Source organism: Sinocyclocheilus rhinocerous, unplaced genomic scaffold (assembly GCF_001515625.1).
Source record: "Sinocyclocheilus rhinocerous isolate Xijiao unplaced genomic scaffold, SAMN03320098_v1.1 scaffold996, whole genome shotgun sequence".
NCBI classification, from domain to species: domain Eukaryota; kingdom Metazoa; phylum Chordata; class Actinopteri; order Cypriniformes; family Cyprinidae; genus Sinocyclocheilus; species Sinocyclocheilus rhinocerous.
In genome coordinates, this window is record NW_015660490.1 from 1,123,947 (window position 1) to 1,140,519 (window position 16,573).

At 35.6% G+C, this 16,573-nt stretch overlaps 1 protein-coding gene across 2 annotated transcripts in view; it reads right to left on the reverse strand.

The window, feature by feature from the left end:
• Positions 1-10,296, reverse strand: part of LOC107724967 (cell adhesion molecule 2-like) — a 260,688-nt gene extending 250,392 nt beyond the window's left edge. For both annotated transcript variants that reach the window (XM_016534070.1, XM_016534068.1), the window contains exon 1: positions 10,033-10,296. In XM_016534070.1, coding sequence (XP_016389556.1) covers positions 10,033-10,093 — 61 coding nt within the window. In that variant the 5' untranslated portion in view covers positions 10,094-10,296. The remainder of the gene's footprint in view (positions 1-10,032) is intronic.
• Between the last annotated feature and the right edge of the window lie 6,277 nt (positions 10,297-16,573).

Consider the following 16,573-nt stretch of genomic DNA (forward strand, 5'->3'; position numbering starts at 1 on the left):
CCAGTGGCTCCACCTCGGCTCCTAGCTCCCTCGCCTCCACCGTCAACCGTCGATCCATCAGCTCCACCGGGCTCCCCCGTCCCTCCGGCTCCACCTTGGTCAGGCGACGACCCGCCATCGCCTCTGGACTCCTCTCCTCTGGCTGCGCCTCGTCCCACCGCCCGCTGCCTCCAGCCTCCGAGGCCCGGACTCCGCCTCGGCCCGTAGACACAGCTACCACCTCGGCTCCTAGCTCCCTCGCCTCCACCGTCAACCGTCGATCATTCCTCCTCCATGGCTCCTCCCACCGTTGGCTCCACCGTGGGCCACTGTGGCCTGGGCCTTATGGCTGTGGCCTGGGTCCTGCTGAGCTCCTGCTGCTCCGGGTCCCTCCTGTCTCCTCCCTGGCTCCTCCCTCCTTCACTGTGGTTTGAAGCTATCTCCGTGTCTCCTCGTTCCGTGCTCCAAGTGTAGTGTGACAGTGTGGCTTTATTTCTTATTAAAATGTTTTGACAATTTTTGAGCTTCCATAGAACCTCTACAAATCATACAATGCAGTTTTAACTATTTCAGTTAAAACTGTGTAGCACTTAATTTCATAGTTCTTTTCTGCGTGTACATACTATGTACTTATTATAATAGTTACAATAACTCTGTAATAACGATATACTAACCCTGAACCTACCCCTAAACCCATGTAGTTATCTTATATTACTATACTTACAGTACTTTTCTCAGGTAAGTACAGTGCAGCCAGTAACTGATTATATGTAATCTGAATTATATACAGCTATTTTTTTAATGATTGAATGATTACATATTATTCACACAATAGCAGTAAATAATTCATAATTTATTGGCTCTCTGATGTCAGTTAAATGTTACATTAGAACAAAAAATTACATAATTTCTTAGTGTTCAAGTGTTTTAATTAGATTTTTTATTGTAATATATTAATGTATAAAATGTATCAAATCAAATCAAATGTATAATGTATAAAATATTATAATATGCTTTATTATATTATTATATGAAGTGACATTGTAATTTTTTTTTTTTTTTGTCTTTACCACCATGGTACTTTTTGTAAAATGTTGAGAGATTAAAAATAAAATAAAATAAAATAAAATAAAAACTAAAGAAAGATTGCAAGTGACATTGCAAGTGATTGCAAGCAAAACACTGGTAACAATTGGAGGGAAACGGGTAAAATCCATGGAATTAGAGAAAAAAAAAATATTGTTGTGCCTTTAGATGTCAGAATCGGAATCAGAGCCGATCCTCCCTATACGCAAAATACGCAAGCTGCGTAGGGCCCCCGAAACACCAGGGGGCCTCCTTGCTCTCAAAGATGATTTAATTTTAATTGTTTTTGAATTTGGCCAGTAGTTATGAAAACATGAATGATCATTTCTTTTAATGCGGTGCGCTGTCGCCCTTTCTACGTAAAGTCAGTCAAATCATGTAATGTGAATGTCGTACAGTCTTACTCGAGACTAAAAAAAACAGTTGAAAGTGTACAAAGCCGTGGAAGAGACACTGTTTCTCAAGCGCTTTCCGCGAGTGCGATTCGAGACGGAGTGAAACACGGACAAATGCGTTTCATTCATTCGTTCATAACCACTCATACCCCACTACACATTATATATTTATCTATAACATTAATATTTAAACCTATAACATTTTACATAATATTTACCTATTTTATCTCACAATTCTGACTTTTTTCTCGCAAATGCAAGTTTATATTTCCTAGTTTGGACTTTATAACTCGATTTAACTCAACAATTGCGAGTTTGTCAATTCTGAGGGAAAAAAAGCCAGAAGTGTGCGATATAAACTCGTGATTCTGGGCCAAGCGGGGGAAAAAAAAGAATGACGAGTTGATTTTTATTTATTTATATTTGTATCAAAATTGTGAGATATAATCTCGGAATTGTGAGGGAAAAAGTCAGAATTTTGAAATATAAACTCAAGATTACCTTTTTTTTTTATTTGTTTATTCCATGGCTTCCATAGACTGCTACTTTACAACTGTCATTTTCTGCCACCAGATAGGCTCCGCCCACAAAAAATGTCATCACTGTTGGCAAACACAAATTGGTCTATTGGCTGATAGACTTGGCTTTTGAACGCTCTTGTGTGTTTCTGTGTAATCGTTCGGTGAACAGCGTGATCACAGACATGCTGTATCTGTTGAGCGCGTGAACACAATGGCCAATCAGAGGTGTTTGAGAATCCACACAACAGCACTCAAAATGCTAGCAGGAAATGCTGGTATCGTAACATCAACCGAAGTTTGCTGTGGCTTAACAGAGGCAGCCATGTCCTCTTTGAGAGTCCAGAGAATCATCTAGGTTTCCCTCCACATCTTAATTTCCTTGAAAAGAAGCAGCCACCATGCTCGCTAGTTTGCTAGTTGCGCTAGCCTTTTTAGATTGCGACGCAGCACTTACTCATTGTGCACAGATTAGTTTGTAGTCTCTTCTATGAATGAATTAGCCGATGCAAAGTGTCTTCTCAATATAACAAAAGGAAATGGCAATGTCAATGAGAATTTGCTGATCATTTTCTTGTAGTACTAACAGAAATGCAGGGGTGACAATCAGGTAATTTTAGCGTGTGAAGTTTTCGGTAAACAACCAATTAAGTCCTCTACATTTTGTGCACATTCTGTTTTCATGCTGTGATTCCTTTAGCAGCAGCCGCTTTTAAGTTACTTCCCTTTTAAGAACCCTCTCTTATTACTTAACCAGTTGATACATATGAGATGGTACTTAATAAATCAAATAGTACAGTAAATAAAAGAAGTCGGAAAGGACACATTTCTAGTGAGCGGAGGAGTTAGTAATATTGAGCCTCTTTCAGAAATTCTCCCTTTATCTCCACTTAGAGATAAAGCATAGAGAATATAAGTAATATTAAATGTCCAAACTTCAAATATAATCTTTATCTTAGCTTCTGTCTGTTCTGTGGCCAGTGGGTCGCCAACAGAAGCTAATTATCATGTCTGTTTGCCTAAAGGTAGGTGATCGTATTAATTGTGCATGTCAATGCACCATTTATCAGTAGAGTTACTATGGTCTTCTCAAGCAAGGAATATCCGTCCTTTCATTACAGAAGTTGTTCATTGGCACGGTACTTTAATTGCACTTACATCTGAATCTGCTCAGAGCAACCTCATTACAGCCTACAGGAACAAACATGTCATTACGACATCGGGCATGTCGAGCTATAATGGTCGCAGTTAGGACTAGACAAACCGAATTACTCCACAATCTAGATTAATCAGCAGCATTGAGCCAATAAGCATGAACTCAAACGGAATCTACATCCGACACATTTGTAGCTGGACATGTGCAATTACATAAACCTAATGAAGTAATTCACCTGCCCTGAAGGCTTTACAACAGCCTACGAGACGGTGCTCTGGGCAACGGCCGATGTCAGTTTAATCATTTGACTAAAAACAGCATTTAATTCTTGTAAGGAGTTACAGGTTCAAACCACAGTTAATGAAAGTGACCTAATATTCAGGTATGAGGCTGAAAGAAAAGATTTGTGCATGCACACAATATAATGGGAATGCTACTTCTTTGTCACTGAATTATTATTTCATCAAAATATGAAACAAAATATATATAATATATAAAATATATCACATTACACTTCATAAAAGTAGTCCTTGACTGATGCAGTATATTCTGAGTCTATATTATTTGAGTGACTGACACAACTTACCCCGAAGCATCCGGCTATTAAACTCTATATAAAATTGTATTAATTAATTAATAAAAAGAAATAATTATAAAAAATAGAAATGCTGCCTTGGCAACTAACTGAAATAGTTAAGCTTAGGTTGAAGTATTAAAATTGCTAAAACTGAAATAAAATATTATTTAAAACTATATAGAATTATACAAAATATAATGTTGCTATTGTTAACTAAAACTAAAACTATGAAAAATTGGTATTGAAATACAGCTAAAATAAAAATCAAATATAAATATTAGATGAAAAAATATAAACTTAAAAAAATGATTTAAAAAGACTGAAATAAATTTAAGTTGAAGTAGTAAAATTACTAAAACTGAAATAAAAGATAATTTAAAGCTATATAGAAATATAAAAACAAACTAATGGTGTTATTGTTAAAACTAAAACTATTAGAAACAGGTATTGAATTAAAGATGAAATAAAATAAAATAAAATATAAACATCAGATAAAAAAAACGTAAAATTGAGGAACGTTGCCTTAGAAGCTATCTGAAATAATTAAGTTGACGAAGAAAATTACTAAAACTAAAACGGAATAAAAATAAAGCTATATAGAAATTATATAAAAAACTAATAAAAAAATACAAAAGCACATAGCAAAAATTACTAAACTTTAACTGAAATGTGAAATTTAAATGAAACTAAAAACATTAAAAAAAAGCTAACTCAAAATAATAATAAAAGCTATACCATACAAAAATAACACTGCATCTGGCACACTTTACCCCATAGCCTCATTTAATCATTCATGGCTTTAGCCAAAAATAACATCATAATCTAGCATATATTTTTAGACCTTGATGCTCCAAGGTGGCACATCTTACCCACACTCTTCTCTACTGATGGTGTACGTTGTTATGAAACCTCATTAATAAGAGTTTTTTTATTTTTTTATTTTATTTTTATTTATTTTTTTATTGAATGCATAAAAACATGTTCTTTCTCCTACAAGAGCTGATGATGTACCTAAAAACACAACAATAAAGACAAAAATACCTGCTCCTTGTTTAACACCATAAAGCAATAGCTGTCATCCAGGCCTCTTCTCAGCTGTTATTCGATGTCTCTTTCAAATCATACTTTTTTTTTTCTCATAGCGCGTCTGTGACTCATCTGTACAGATGTAGATCTGTCAGCCAGCACAAAGGAGAGAGGCTTGGCTTCTCTCTGCACACAGCCTGCTTTCCTTTACTGGATTACTGATACGCGGTGGTACACAGCGTATAGCTCCATGGCTGGCACTCAGCAGCTTAGAGCCAATTCTGCTAGGATAAGCTAACCCTCCATGGTGAGGAGAGAGCATCTTTAAGAGAGAGCATAAAGCATTCTCCCCGTCACACCTCACGTCAAAACGCTGTGATGCGCTAATGCTGCACTTCAGCTGCCGACACACTACCATAAACGCTCAGCTGACACTGGATCTATCTGCACGTTTAGCTGGGCCCTCGGGCGACTGCGCCGCAATATGTTTCGGGGGCTTTTTAGTCCCTCAGGCCCAATTTGTATGGCACATTCACAGAAAGCCAGCTACAAATGTCTTTTTTTTTTGTGAATTGTTAACTAAGGTGGGAAAGAAGCTGCTCTAATGGGAATATGACTGTAGAGGTGCTGTGAAGCCCTGACCTAAATGTGTGGTCACAGATGTAATTGGAGACCTTGAGTTTTATATAGATATTACATGCAATATTGTTTTGATCTGTGATGTGCGACATTCATGTGGACTTGTAGGGGACTACAAATATCAAGCGCACTTTAATGCTTTGGGTGAAATGTAGGAGACGTTTGATGAGCTTTAAAGAAAGCGCCGACCTGTCGGACATGTGGTGTGGTAGTACATGGTGGTCATGGTGCTCATGTGGGAGATGCAGGATTGATTCTGACCCTTAAGTCTCAATGATTCTTTCACACATCCCATCAATCAATAAAAAGATGAGCCTTTCTGAGTAATAATTCCTGTAATGCTGAAATATATCTTCCCTTAATGGGAATGGTTCTCAATAAGGGGGCCGGGGCCCACTTGGGGGCCATAAGATGGCCTAAAAAAAATGATAAAAAAAAAAAATCAAGATGTAAACTGACATCATTCTTACTTTAATTTGTCCTCCTCAACAGCTGTCGTATTTATTTAAGATTTGGATAACCATTAAAAGTGAAAGAATAGAAAAGAAGAAAAAAAGTTTTCAAATTTCCAAAAAATTGTCAGTTTAAATAAATAAATAAATAAATAAAATCATTTTCCAGTAATCCTTGAAACATCTGTATTCTGTGGAAGGCCATTTATACCACGTAAGAATATGATTATGACTACTAATTATGACAAAAAAGTCATAGTTATGATATAAAATGTAATTTTGACCGACCACATCCAAATCACAATCACAATGATCTTACCTAATTATATATATATATTTATTAGATAAGATCATTATTATGACAACGACTCAAAATTTTGACATGAAATCATAACTATGAGATAAAAAAAGTTGTGATTTGGATGTAAAAGGTACTGACATCATACTTTAATTTGTCCTCCTCAACAGCTGTCGTATTTATTTAAGAATTGGATAACCATTAAAAGTGAAAGAATAGAAAAGAAGAAAAAAAAGTTTTCAAATTTCCAAAAAATTGTCAGTTTAAATAAATAAATAAATAAACAAATAAATAAAATCATTTTCCAGTAATCCTTGAAACATCTGTATTCTGTGGAAGGCCATTTATACCACGTAAGAATATGATTATGACTACTAATTATGACAAAAAAGTCATAGTTATGATATAAAATGTAATTTTGACCTTTTACATCCAAATCACAATCACAATGATCTTACCTAATTATATATATATATTTATTAGATAAGATCATTATTATGACAACGACTCAAAATTTTGACATGAAATCATAACTATGAGATAAAAAAAGTTGAGATTTGGATGTAAAAGGTCAAAATTTTGACTTAAGTCATCTTTATGACATAAAAAGACAATATTATGACAAAAAGTCAATTATGACAATTCGAAACTGACATAAAAGTCATAATTATGACTTTTCATGACTCATAATTTCATCTCGTAATTTTGACATTTTATTTCATAATTCATAATCTCATAATTAGGATTTGTATGTCCTAATTTCTATCTTTTATATCATAACTATGACTTTTTTGACTACTTATGATTTACCAAAGCATAATGATTCTTCTTCTCTAATGTGACTCAAATAGGTTTCTATTGGAATCACGAAATTAATAATGGTTAATTATTACATTCTGCTGATTTTTTTTTTTTTTATAAAACAGTTTGAAAATAAGCAGCTTTGTTATTATTACAGCTGAAATACCAGAGGAAATATATAAGTATATACATGATTCAGCCATTCAAGACTTTCATGAATTTCCATTTGGAGATCAACACAATACAGATACATTCCCTGATAATCAGCAGTAATGATTGATCTTACTAACCTCTAGTGATGGTCTTGATTTTATAGTTTTATAGCAAGAGAGTAGACATAAATGACTCAGTCTTGAAGCATCCCTGCATGAATGTGACCCTTCAGCCACAGATTATCTATCACTTCTTATCAAGTCTTATACGGGAATCTTTCCATCAATTTGATAAATCAGCTGAGTGAGTAACTCTATATTCATCTAAGCACTGTCTGTTCTTCACTGAAGGCACTCAGACTGTGAGCCTGAGCTACAGCACAGTCATTGGTTCACGTTTTAAGAAAAGATAAGAATCAAGCAGCTGGAAAAAAAACAAAACGGCCAGCTTATGGCAGGGATCCTTGGGATATAAATTATTAAAATACTTTTCAGAGTCACCATTTCACACATTAAACTGGAAAGTTTCTGGTAAAGCATTTAAATCCATGAGTCAAGCAAGCAGCAAGTCGACTGTATATAAATAACATAAGCAACATAAGCAATCTTAACAATAATAATCTTACATAAACCCCAAGAGACTAAGAAATAAAACCAGCTCTCTTCTCTAAATAAAAAAATAATAATAATAATAATTCTTGATTGCTTGGACTCTATGCTACTTATATCACTAAAACATACATATATATCCACATGATAATACACTGCTCATAAAATGTAATTCTCATAGGTGGCCTACAATGTCGTACACTGATAAAACTATGGAAATATCATATCACATGACATTTTCCTCACAGCCGACATATTTACGACCATCAGCGAGGGAACGCAAACACAGAGAATTTAAAAACACCTGAGAAACAATATCAAGAAGAAAAAAAATCAATCATTGGTTTTGATCCACACCAAGTTCCAGGAATAATTATAAAGATCTGCAGTCAGCACAGACACTGCCAAACCTAACATATGCCGACATCTACATACCCACAATCCATCTCCGAACATCGGGTGAGGAGGCTTTAAGAGTATAGAAGCACACTGCGAAATCTCTCTTTCAAAAGTTACTTGTATAACACAACATTTTACAGTGTCCTTGTAACATGTTACATGTACTTACTCCAGTAATGACAGTAAATTATGTATAATTGCATGCATCGAACCATTAACTAAACCCTAATCCTAAACCTGTAGTAATTACATGTTGTTACTTAATATTGCTCAGTATTTAAATGTATAATTACGCTGTAACAAGGATACCTTAAAATGAATTATAACCATCACCTGTTGTTGCATTGTTTTTGGTCTGATTTAGTCATAACGCTACAAAAAGATTCACAATGATCCGGTCTGAATGTAACAGCAGCTTTTCAAGCAGTAGAAATAGGTTCAAATAAAAAAATTAAAAAAGATCATGTAAAGATCACAACAGTGCATATAAATTGTATATGTCTCTGGGATTTATCATATATATATATATATATATATATATATAAGCATGTTTTTCATGTTTACTGCATGTTTACATATAGACAGATGTCATGATTAAAGCTTGTGCAGAAATAAATGTACATTTTTTTAGTGCACATATTATGTTTCTACCTGCTGTTTTGAATTCAATTGTTAAAGTTTTATGTGTACATTTTGGAATCAGAATGAAATGGGCCATAATAATTATTTTCAGCACACATATGTGATAATTAATAGAATTGTGTATGTTCAGGTTTTCAATTGGTGTTACAACTCACCCCACCTGCTGTTACAACTCACAAGCACCAAAGGTAGTGGAGTAGTTTGTAACATCAGCACTTTATATTAGGGATGCACCGATACCACTTTTTCCAGTACTCGCCCGATACCGATACTTTTATTTTTGGTACTTGCCGATACCGATGCCGATACCTATATTTTTCTGCGGGATTCAGAGACAGTCAAAGTGGGACAGCAGTGCGCACCGACTCGCTGCAGTCTGACCGCCGGGGCTCCATGTACATCTGTCCGTCCTGAAATAGTCCTGCTATCTATAAACTACACAGTCTAACAACTATAATCGCTACTGTACATAAATGCATAGGCTGTATCTCCAGCCTTTACTTGCACACCGTGCGTCTCGAAGAGAAAATCTTATGCTACGACGACCCCAAGATGTAGAATCTTGCAAATACCAGAGCGCGATGCGCTTGAAACGTGCGATTGTCCGACTTAAACAAGGGCTGGTCAACTAATACTCAAAAAAGAGCTTGGAAAAAAAGAGCATCCATCACCCGTAACGAGTCAAGTTCAACTTGTTTTGCACGGTCAAATCACACCATGAACATTGAACAAACCTGCGCGTAACTGCGATTGCATTGCAGATATCAGAATACATGAACCATTTGAATCAATTTGGAATAAGAAGGAAAAAAAATAAAATAAATTTGGAATAAGAAGGTCGTTACTGAATCAGTGTTCCCAAAGTTAAATAAAAAATAAATACAGCCCATAAGACGCATCAAATCACATTGAAAACTGCGCGTAATTGAGTTGTTGAGCTGCGTAAGCGAACCTTATGAATCAGTTTGGAACGAGCACATGGTTCTGCGTCTAAAGTTGCTAATTTGATGGATGATGGGTCGCAAACATCATTGAAATTAACTACAAACAACTTGCCACGCACATGTAAGAGAATGTGCGCTGAACTCAAATCTGCACTGTCATCATCATGCCACTAAACACATGTACTGGATATGACCTGTCCAAAAGCGCGAGCTACTTATGAAATATTATCCCTGATGTAATTGAGCACGGGGCTTATGATAACGTGTGCTTAAATCAGACTGGCATTTCCGTTCACCCTGCCAACTCCCAGCACACCCAGAGGGCATCGCACTGTGGCCGCACATCCCAGGGTTCTTACCTTTAATGACAATCCCACAGAAGCTGTAGAGCACAAAAAGCAAGTGCTGTTGGAGCATCATATTCTCGTGGCGATGCTTGCGTCCGTGTTCTCCCTGCACTGATGCTGATGCTGATGCCGCTTATCCAGGTGGATGGTGCGCTCTCACTCGGGCTCGGATCGCATGGATGGAGCAAACCCGAATCTCCTGTCCTGATCCGAAGGATATGTCGCGTGCAGCAGTTACTGTACCCGGGCTGGGAGAAGATGCTGCCCGCACTGGCAATGCTGAGAAAGTGGCACTTCAGCCCCTGCCTAAGTCTCTGCCTCTCCAAAGCGCCGCAGCAGACGCGGGTCCCGCCCACTTCAGATTGACACATGGAGACGCTTTACCGATAGTACAGACGCGCAGTTGATCACGCTGATTGATAACTTTCTGTCGATTGGGATGTTTGGTTACACTTTAGACAGCAGTGTTCATGTTACATTTTACTGTCCCGTATTAATTAGGCTCCTGTAATCACCGTAATATGCCTTTTTAATTGAAAATACCGTGCATGTTGTTCATTAGTACGGGACATCAGGGATGTTAGAACACAGAGTGAGTTTAACCAATTAGGAATGAGCTACAGGGGTGAAATCACTGTCTTGTAGTACAAGTACAATTGTCATTGTTATATAATTTGATTTGTGATCGTGCTAATGGTTTTTAAAGGACAGAACTGAATCTGAATCAGCACGTTCACTTGTTTGATTTGATTTGTAACATCCACACGATCATCTACATGTTTTATATATATATATATATATATATTAATGTGGAGGGTTGTGACACTTTCCAGTATACTTCTGCTGGATCTGCAGAGATTGCACAAATTGGGACAGTGTAAAGACCTAGATTTGTCATTATGATGAGAGTTATTAACACAGTTTATTAATAGTTATTAACACACACAAACTGGGTTATAATAGGAAGCTCTCACATGCCCACATATTATTTAAATTAATATTTAATATACTGGTGGCTAAAAGTTTGGAATAATTAAGATTTTTTTATGCTTTTGAAATAAGTATCTTATGCCCACCAAAGCTCTATGTATTTGATCAAATACTGTAATGTACATCTTAAAATAAGTTTTAAGATGTTTTCTGTCTGAATTTATTTTATAAATATAATTATTGCTGTGATGGCAAAGCTGAATTTTCAGAATCATCACTCCAGTCTTAAGTGTCACATGAACCTTCAGAAATAATTCTAACATGCTGATTTGGTCCTCAAAATATTTCTTATTATCACTGTTGAAAATAGTTGTGCTGCCTAATATTTTTTGTGGAAACCATGATACATTACCATTAAAAAGCTTGAGATAAGTATGATGAGAGAGAGAGAGACAGAGAGAGAGAGAGAGAGAGAGAGATTAATTATTTTATTCAGCAAGGACACAATAAATTGATCAAGCGGCAGTAAAGACATTTATAATATTACGAAAAATTATGTTTCAAATAAATGTTAATAACTGTTAATTTGAACATTCTATTAATCAAAGAACCCTGAAAAAAAAATGTTCCCAAAAATGTTTTCAATTGTTTTCAACATTGATGATAAAAATAACCATTAATAATAGTTGTATATTATATTATATTATATAATATTATATTATATTATATTATATTAATACACAATCTACACTACAGTGCTCATACGTGTTACATAGCTGAAATTTGCCTCATCACTCTTTTTTTGACATGACAAAGGATGTGAAATGGCTTCTTTTTTGTGAATATAAAATATTGACAGATTAAATTAGATTAAATTTAGAAAAGTAACACAAACATCCATCTGAGAAGCACTTTTGGATATCTGTGTGGACTAGAAGGATTTTTGATGGATTGTTGTTGTTGTTGTTTTGTATTGGAATAATTTTGAGATCTCAAGTGGAAAAAAGGAATAATGTTTATCCAAGTTGTTAGCATCTTTAATTGGGTCTCCAGGCATTCTATCAGCAACGAGGCAGTGCCATTCTCACATCATTACTTTATTTCTCATATTGCAAGTATCAGTTTCTTTAGAGAGACATGCATGCATTTATGAAGTTGCATTAAATGATCTGCATAAACAGCAGAAAAATATATTACTGAAGAATGCAGTTTTTGCCGCCTTTATGTGCCTTCAAATTTGTTTCCATTCATTAGATGGTTATTTCGTATACATAAAAAAATCCATTATACTGCAAAATATTATTTAAGATTGAATATTTAATTACTCTCATTTATAATAAATGTACATGTGCCAGAACCACACTTTACATACTAATACCTACTAATAAAACTAGATCACTTTGCAACTGAATACGATGAAAAAAGATTGTGTTCTATTGGCACAGCTACAGAAGGAAAGTGAGAATGAAGAGTCAAGCGCAACAGAGCCGGATGGCTTTCCAAGCAGCTGGATATTCGTCTTCCTTCCACACGTTCTAGGTTTGGTGTGCCGAATTGGGCTGGTGTCCATCCATGACTGAAAACAGAGGGCTAAAACCGTGCTTGTAGTCCGGGCTCTCTCTCCAAACCCATCGAAAGGATTTTACACCTGATTTCACATGCCGCTTGCCAAATTTCTTCCAATTTAACACAGAGACCTGACTTGCCTGTCCGGAGTCTGGCCGTGGTTAAAATTTAGTCTCTGCTGAATCACTCATATGAGGCTCAGTAAAGCCAGTTTTACAAAAAGCATAGCTGAGGCCAATTGGCTCAAGTTCTGAGCAACTTAAACTCAAGCTATAGAAGAACTGGGACAGAGGACATATACAGTAGCACAAGAAAGATTTAAGGTTGATGGCAAATGGTTATATCCTTCATCATTTCATTGAGCCATAGAAAAGGAATTTCACTCAAGGGCTTTGCAAAATATTAAAGTTAATAGAGCATAACCTCTGGATAGCAGAGGGGCATTTAAAGCAAAAGCAGGTAAAGGCTTTCATTTCTATGAGACGTATACAACATGCATAGAAAGAAGTTATAGAGTCTGTCTGCACTGTTACTTAGTCACATTTTGAAAACCAGTCTAAATTCAACACTGCTTTTTTTATAAAATATTCTCAGGTCAGCAAGGTCTTTTGTATTTGTGAAAAATGTGTATTGCAAATCCATCTACATGGGAAAATACAGTAGAAGGGTCCTCAGACTCTCATTTTGCTCTTTACTTGAATGCTTTTGACATTGACATCCATTCAAAGGAAAAATGTACAGATTTTTTGACTTTGCAATCTTTAATACAAAAAAAAAAAAGTGTTAACTTCATACTCTAAAGGACTGTTTTCGGTGACGTCACATGCGGTTTATTGGGTTACTATAACCACATTTAGCCATTATTTTGGCAAACTCTCATTCGTGAATAAAATCAAGCCCAGTCTTACTTTGAATATTTTATGTGGAAATATGTTAGTTAGAGGTGGGGATCTGATTCATGTCAGTGACTTCAATTCTACTGAATTGGCTCACCAAAAAGCAGTAGCGGCTCCTGACCATAAATTTAGATGGGGCAGATTCTGGGTCGTAGCACTACCTTAAGCTACAAGTAATATAATTAACATATAATTATGATTAACTGCTTGTAAGTTTTACATTCTAATAGCTGAATGCAGAAGCATGTTTAGTGGAGGTCTCATGCCCCTGTGTAATTCAGCCTGAGGGTTGGGCTATAACGATGATTGACAGGCTCATATGCAATAAAATGTTATCTTAGAATTACTGTAATGTAGTATTTTTGGTGTTTGAATGCACCTATTGGAAACATATTTTAATATGTTGCTTAAATGTGTTTCGAAATGGGTTAATAGCAGATATTACATTAGATAAATGTAACGGCAAGAGGCGGCCAAATTAATAAAGTTGTGTAAATATGTAATGTCACTCGCTGTCTGGGATCGTGATTGCTATTTAAAAAAATGTACATTAACAGAAGAAACCAGATTGGCCGACTCGTACACATTCACTCAATGGATGGACGATCTGACAGGAGTGGCCTGACACACCTATAGAGAAACCGAGCGTGCATAGTAAATAGAAACTTAGGGCATATAAATATTTAGATGCCTATAACTACGCATTAAGAGTGGCAATTGTAAGCAAACACAACTGCTTGAACACACACCTGACACATATAAAATGAGCCTTCACTGTTCCCTCTCTCTACAACTGCACTTATGGCAATTGTAGAACGCGAGACAACGGTTTCCTGTATGTTTAGCCTCTGGTCGTTAGTTAACTTGTTCCCCAATTTCTGATTAGGTGGGCATGCATGAGAAATCTTTAGACTTGTAACCAAACCATAATCCATACCAACAAAAGACAATAGTTTATTTAACCTTAACTGATATGAAGTGTGTGCTGCAAACTGAAGCATTTTTGATGATCGTTTCTGTCCAGTCTACTCGTTTTATTGCCTTTAACCACACCTGTCGTCGTTATTTTTTTTTTGTCTGGCATTGGGAGCGGATATACGATAAAATTTCTAATTGGAGCATTTATTCCATCGATTCTGACATGCAAAGATGACATTTTAAGCTCCTTATGTAGCCGACTCTGTGTTGATTTGTATTGGCTGACTCCAGTTATCACTTTGTTTTGCCTCCAGCTAATGCTGTGAGGTAATTGTGATGTTGGCATTAAAAGGGTCTATAGTATGAATGTGCGTGGTATGAATGTAATCTGGACGTACTACATCCACCATGTTGCCATGCGACCTGTCTCTGTCCCGTGGCTTCATGGGATAGTAAAGTGTCCATCGTACATCGTCCGTGTACTCCAGAATATCAGTAGTAAATCATCTGGGTATTTTTCACCACATGAGAGACAATACACCTTAAAGGAGTAGTTCACATAAAAATACTACAGGCCATCCAAGATGTAGATGAGTTAGTTTCTTTGTCAGACCAGATTTGGAGAAATTCAGCATTACATCACTTGCTCTCTAATGGATCCTCTGCAGTGAATGGGTGCCGTCAGAATGAGAGTCCAAACAGCTGATAAAAAAAACATAATAGTAGTAAAAGTAATACACACAACTCCAGTCCATCAATTAATGTCTTGTGAAATGATGCATGTTTTTAAGAAACAAATCCATCATTAAAGCATTTTAACTTTAAATAAATGCTTCTGGCCAAAATAGGGGTGCATAATAATGCTTCCTCCAGTGAAAAAGCCCATCCCGTTGTCCATCAAAATCTACCAACATATTTGCTTAGAACAGTTTTGGACTGTTTTCACTTGCAAATGTTGCTTTTGTGCATATTTCTATTCTGATTCATATGAGATGACTTTTTCACTGGAGAAAGTAATATTACAGTATGGACAGAGGACGTGGTTTAAAATTACCATGATGTATGCCTTGATGTATTTGTTGATTACAAACAATCAGATTTTCACTTCACAAGACAGTAATTGATGAACTGATATCGTCTGTATTACTTGTGGATACTTTTTGGATTACTTGTGGCTACTTTTGGATTACTTGTGGATAACTGCCTCCTCATAATAATAATAATAATAATAATAATAATAATAATAATAATAATAATAATAATAATAATAATAATAATAATAATAATAATAATAATAATAATAATAATAATAATAATAATAATAATAATAATAATAATAATAATAATAATAATCCAATTATCCTCCTGTCCTAGCTTTTTACTATTTTGAACGATGACTGAAACCTTGTATAACGGGCACTTTGCCATCTTATGATACATCGCTTGTTGTATTCCTCAACTGTAAGTCGCTTTGGATAAAAGTGTCTGGCAAATTAATAAATGTAAATGGATTATGGAATTGGACTTTAATTCTGATGGCACCCATTCCCTGCAGAGGAAGATGAAGAAACAAACTCTTATACATCTTGGATGGCCTAAGGATGAGTACATTTTCAGCAAATTTTCATTTTTTGGGTGAACTATTACTTTATTGTTTCAAATTTATTTGGTTAAATTACTGCTTGCAATCCATGTGAACAAACCTAAAGCTCCTTTAGAATAATTAATCTAAACTTTGCACTGTGGATTTCTGTAGTTGAGGTTGTATTAGTGGAGTCTGATGGACCGTCCTGCACTTCAATGCATTATTCAGCAGCGAGACGGCTATTTACTCAGTGAAAGCGCAGTGTTATATCAGACCGCTGATCAGACTGTGTTTGTATGCATACGTGTGCATCAGCGCACACTCGGCCACTGATGCTGTCAGAATTCTGATAGCATCTCGCATTATGGACCGAAAGGAGAAGCATAAACTAATGCAAGCATGCCATCAGAATTCAGAAAAGTCATCCTGAGTGCAGCAGCCTTCATATCACTGAATACAGATGCTGTTTACTAAACTTAAAAAAAGGAGTTACTTTCTTTTAGAAATTGCTAGTAAATTTCACAAATAATTATAAAGAAACAGCAAGAAAGACATTGAATTAAACGTGTCATTTCAAAGATTGAAATAGTGTTTTCTTGTAAAATGTACTCCAATAATCTTTATATACAACTAAGAAACATTTTTACAGTGTAAAGAT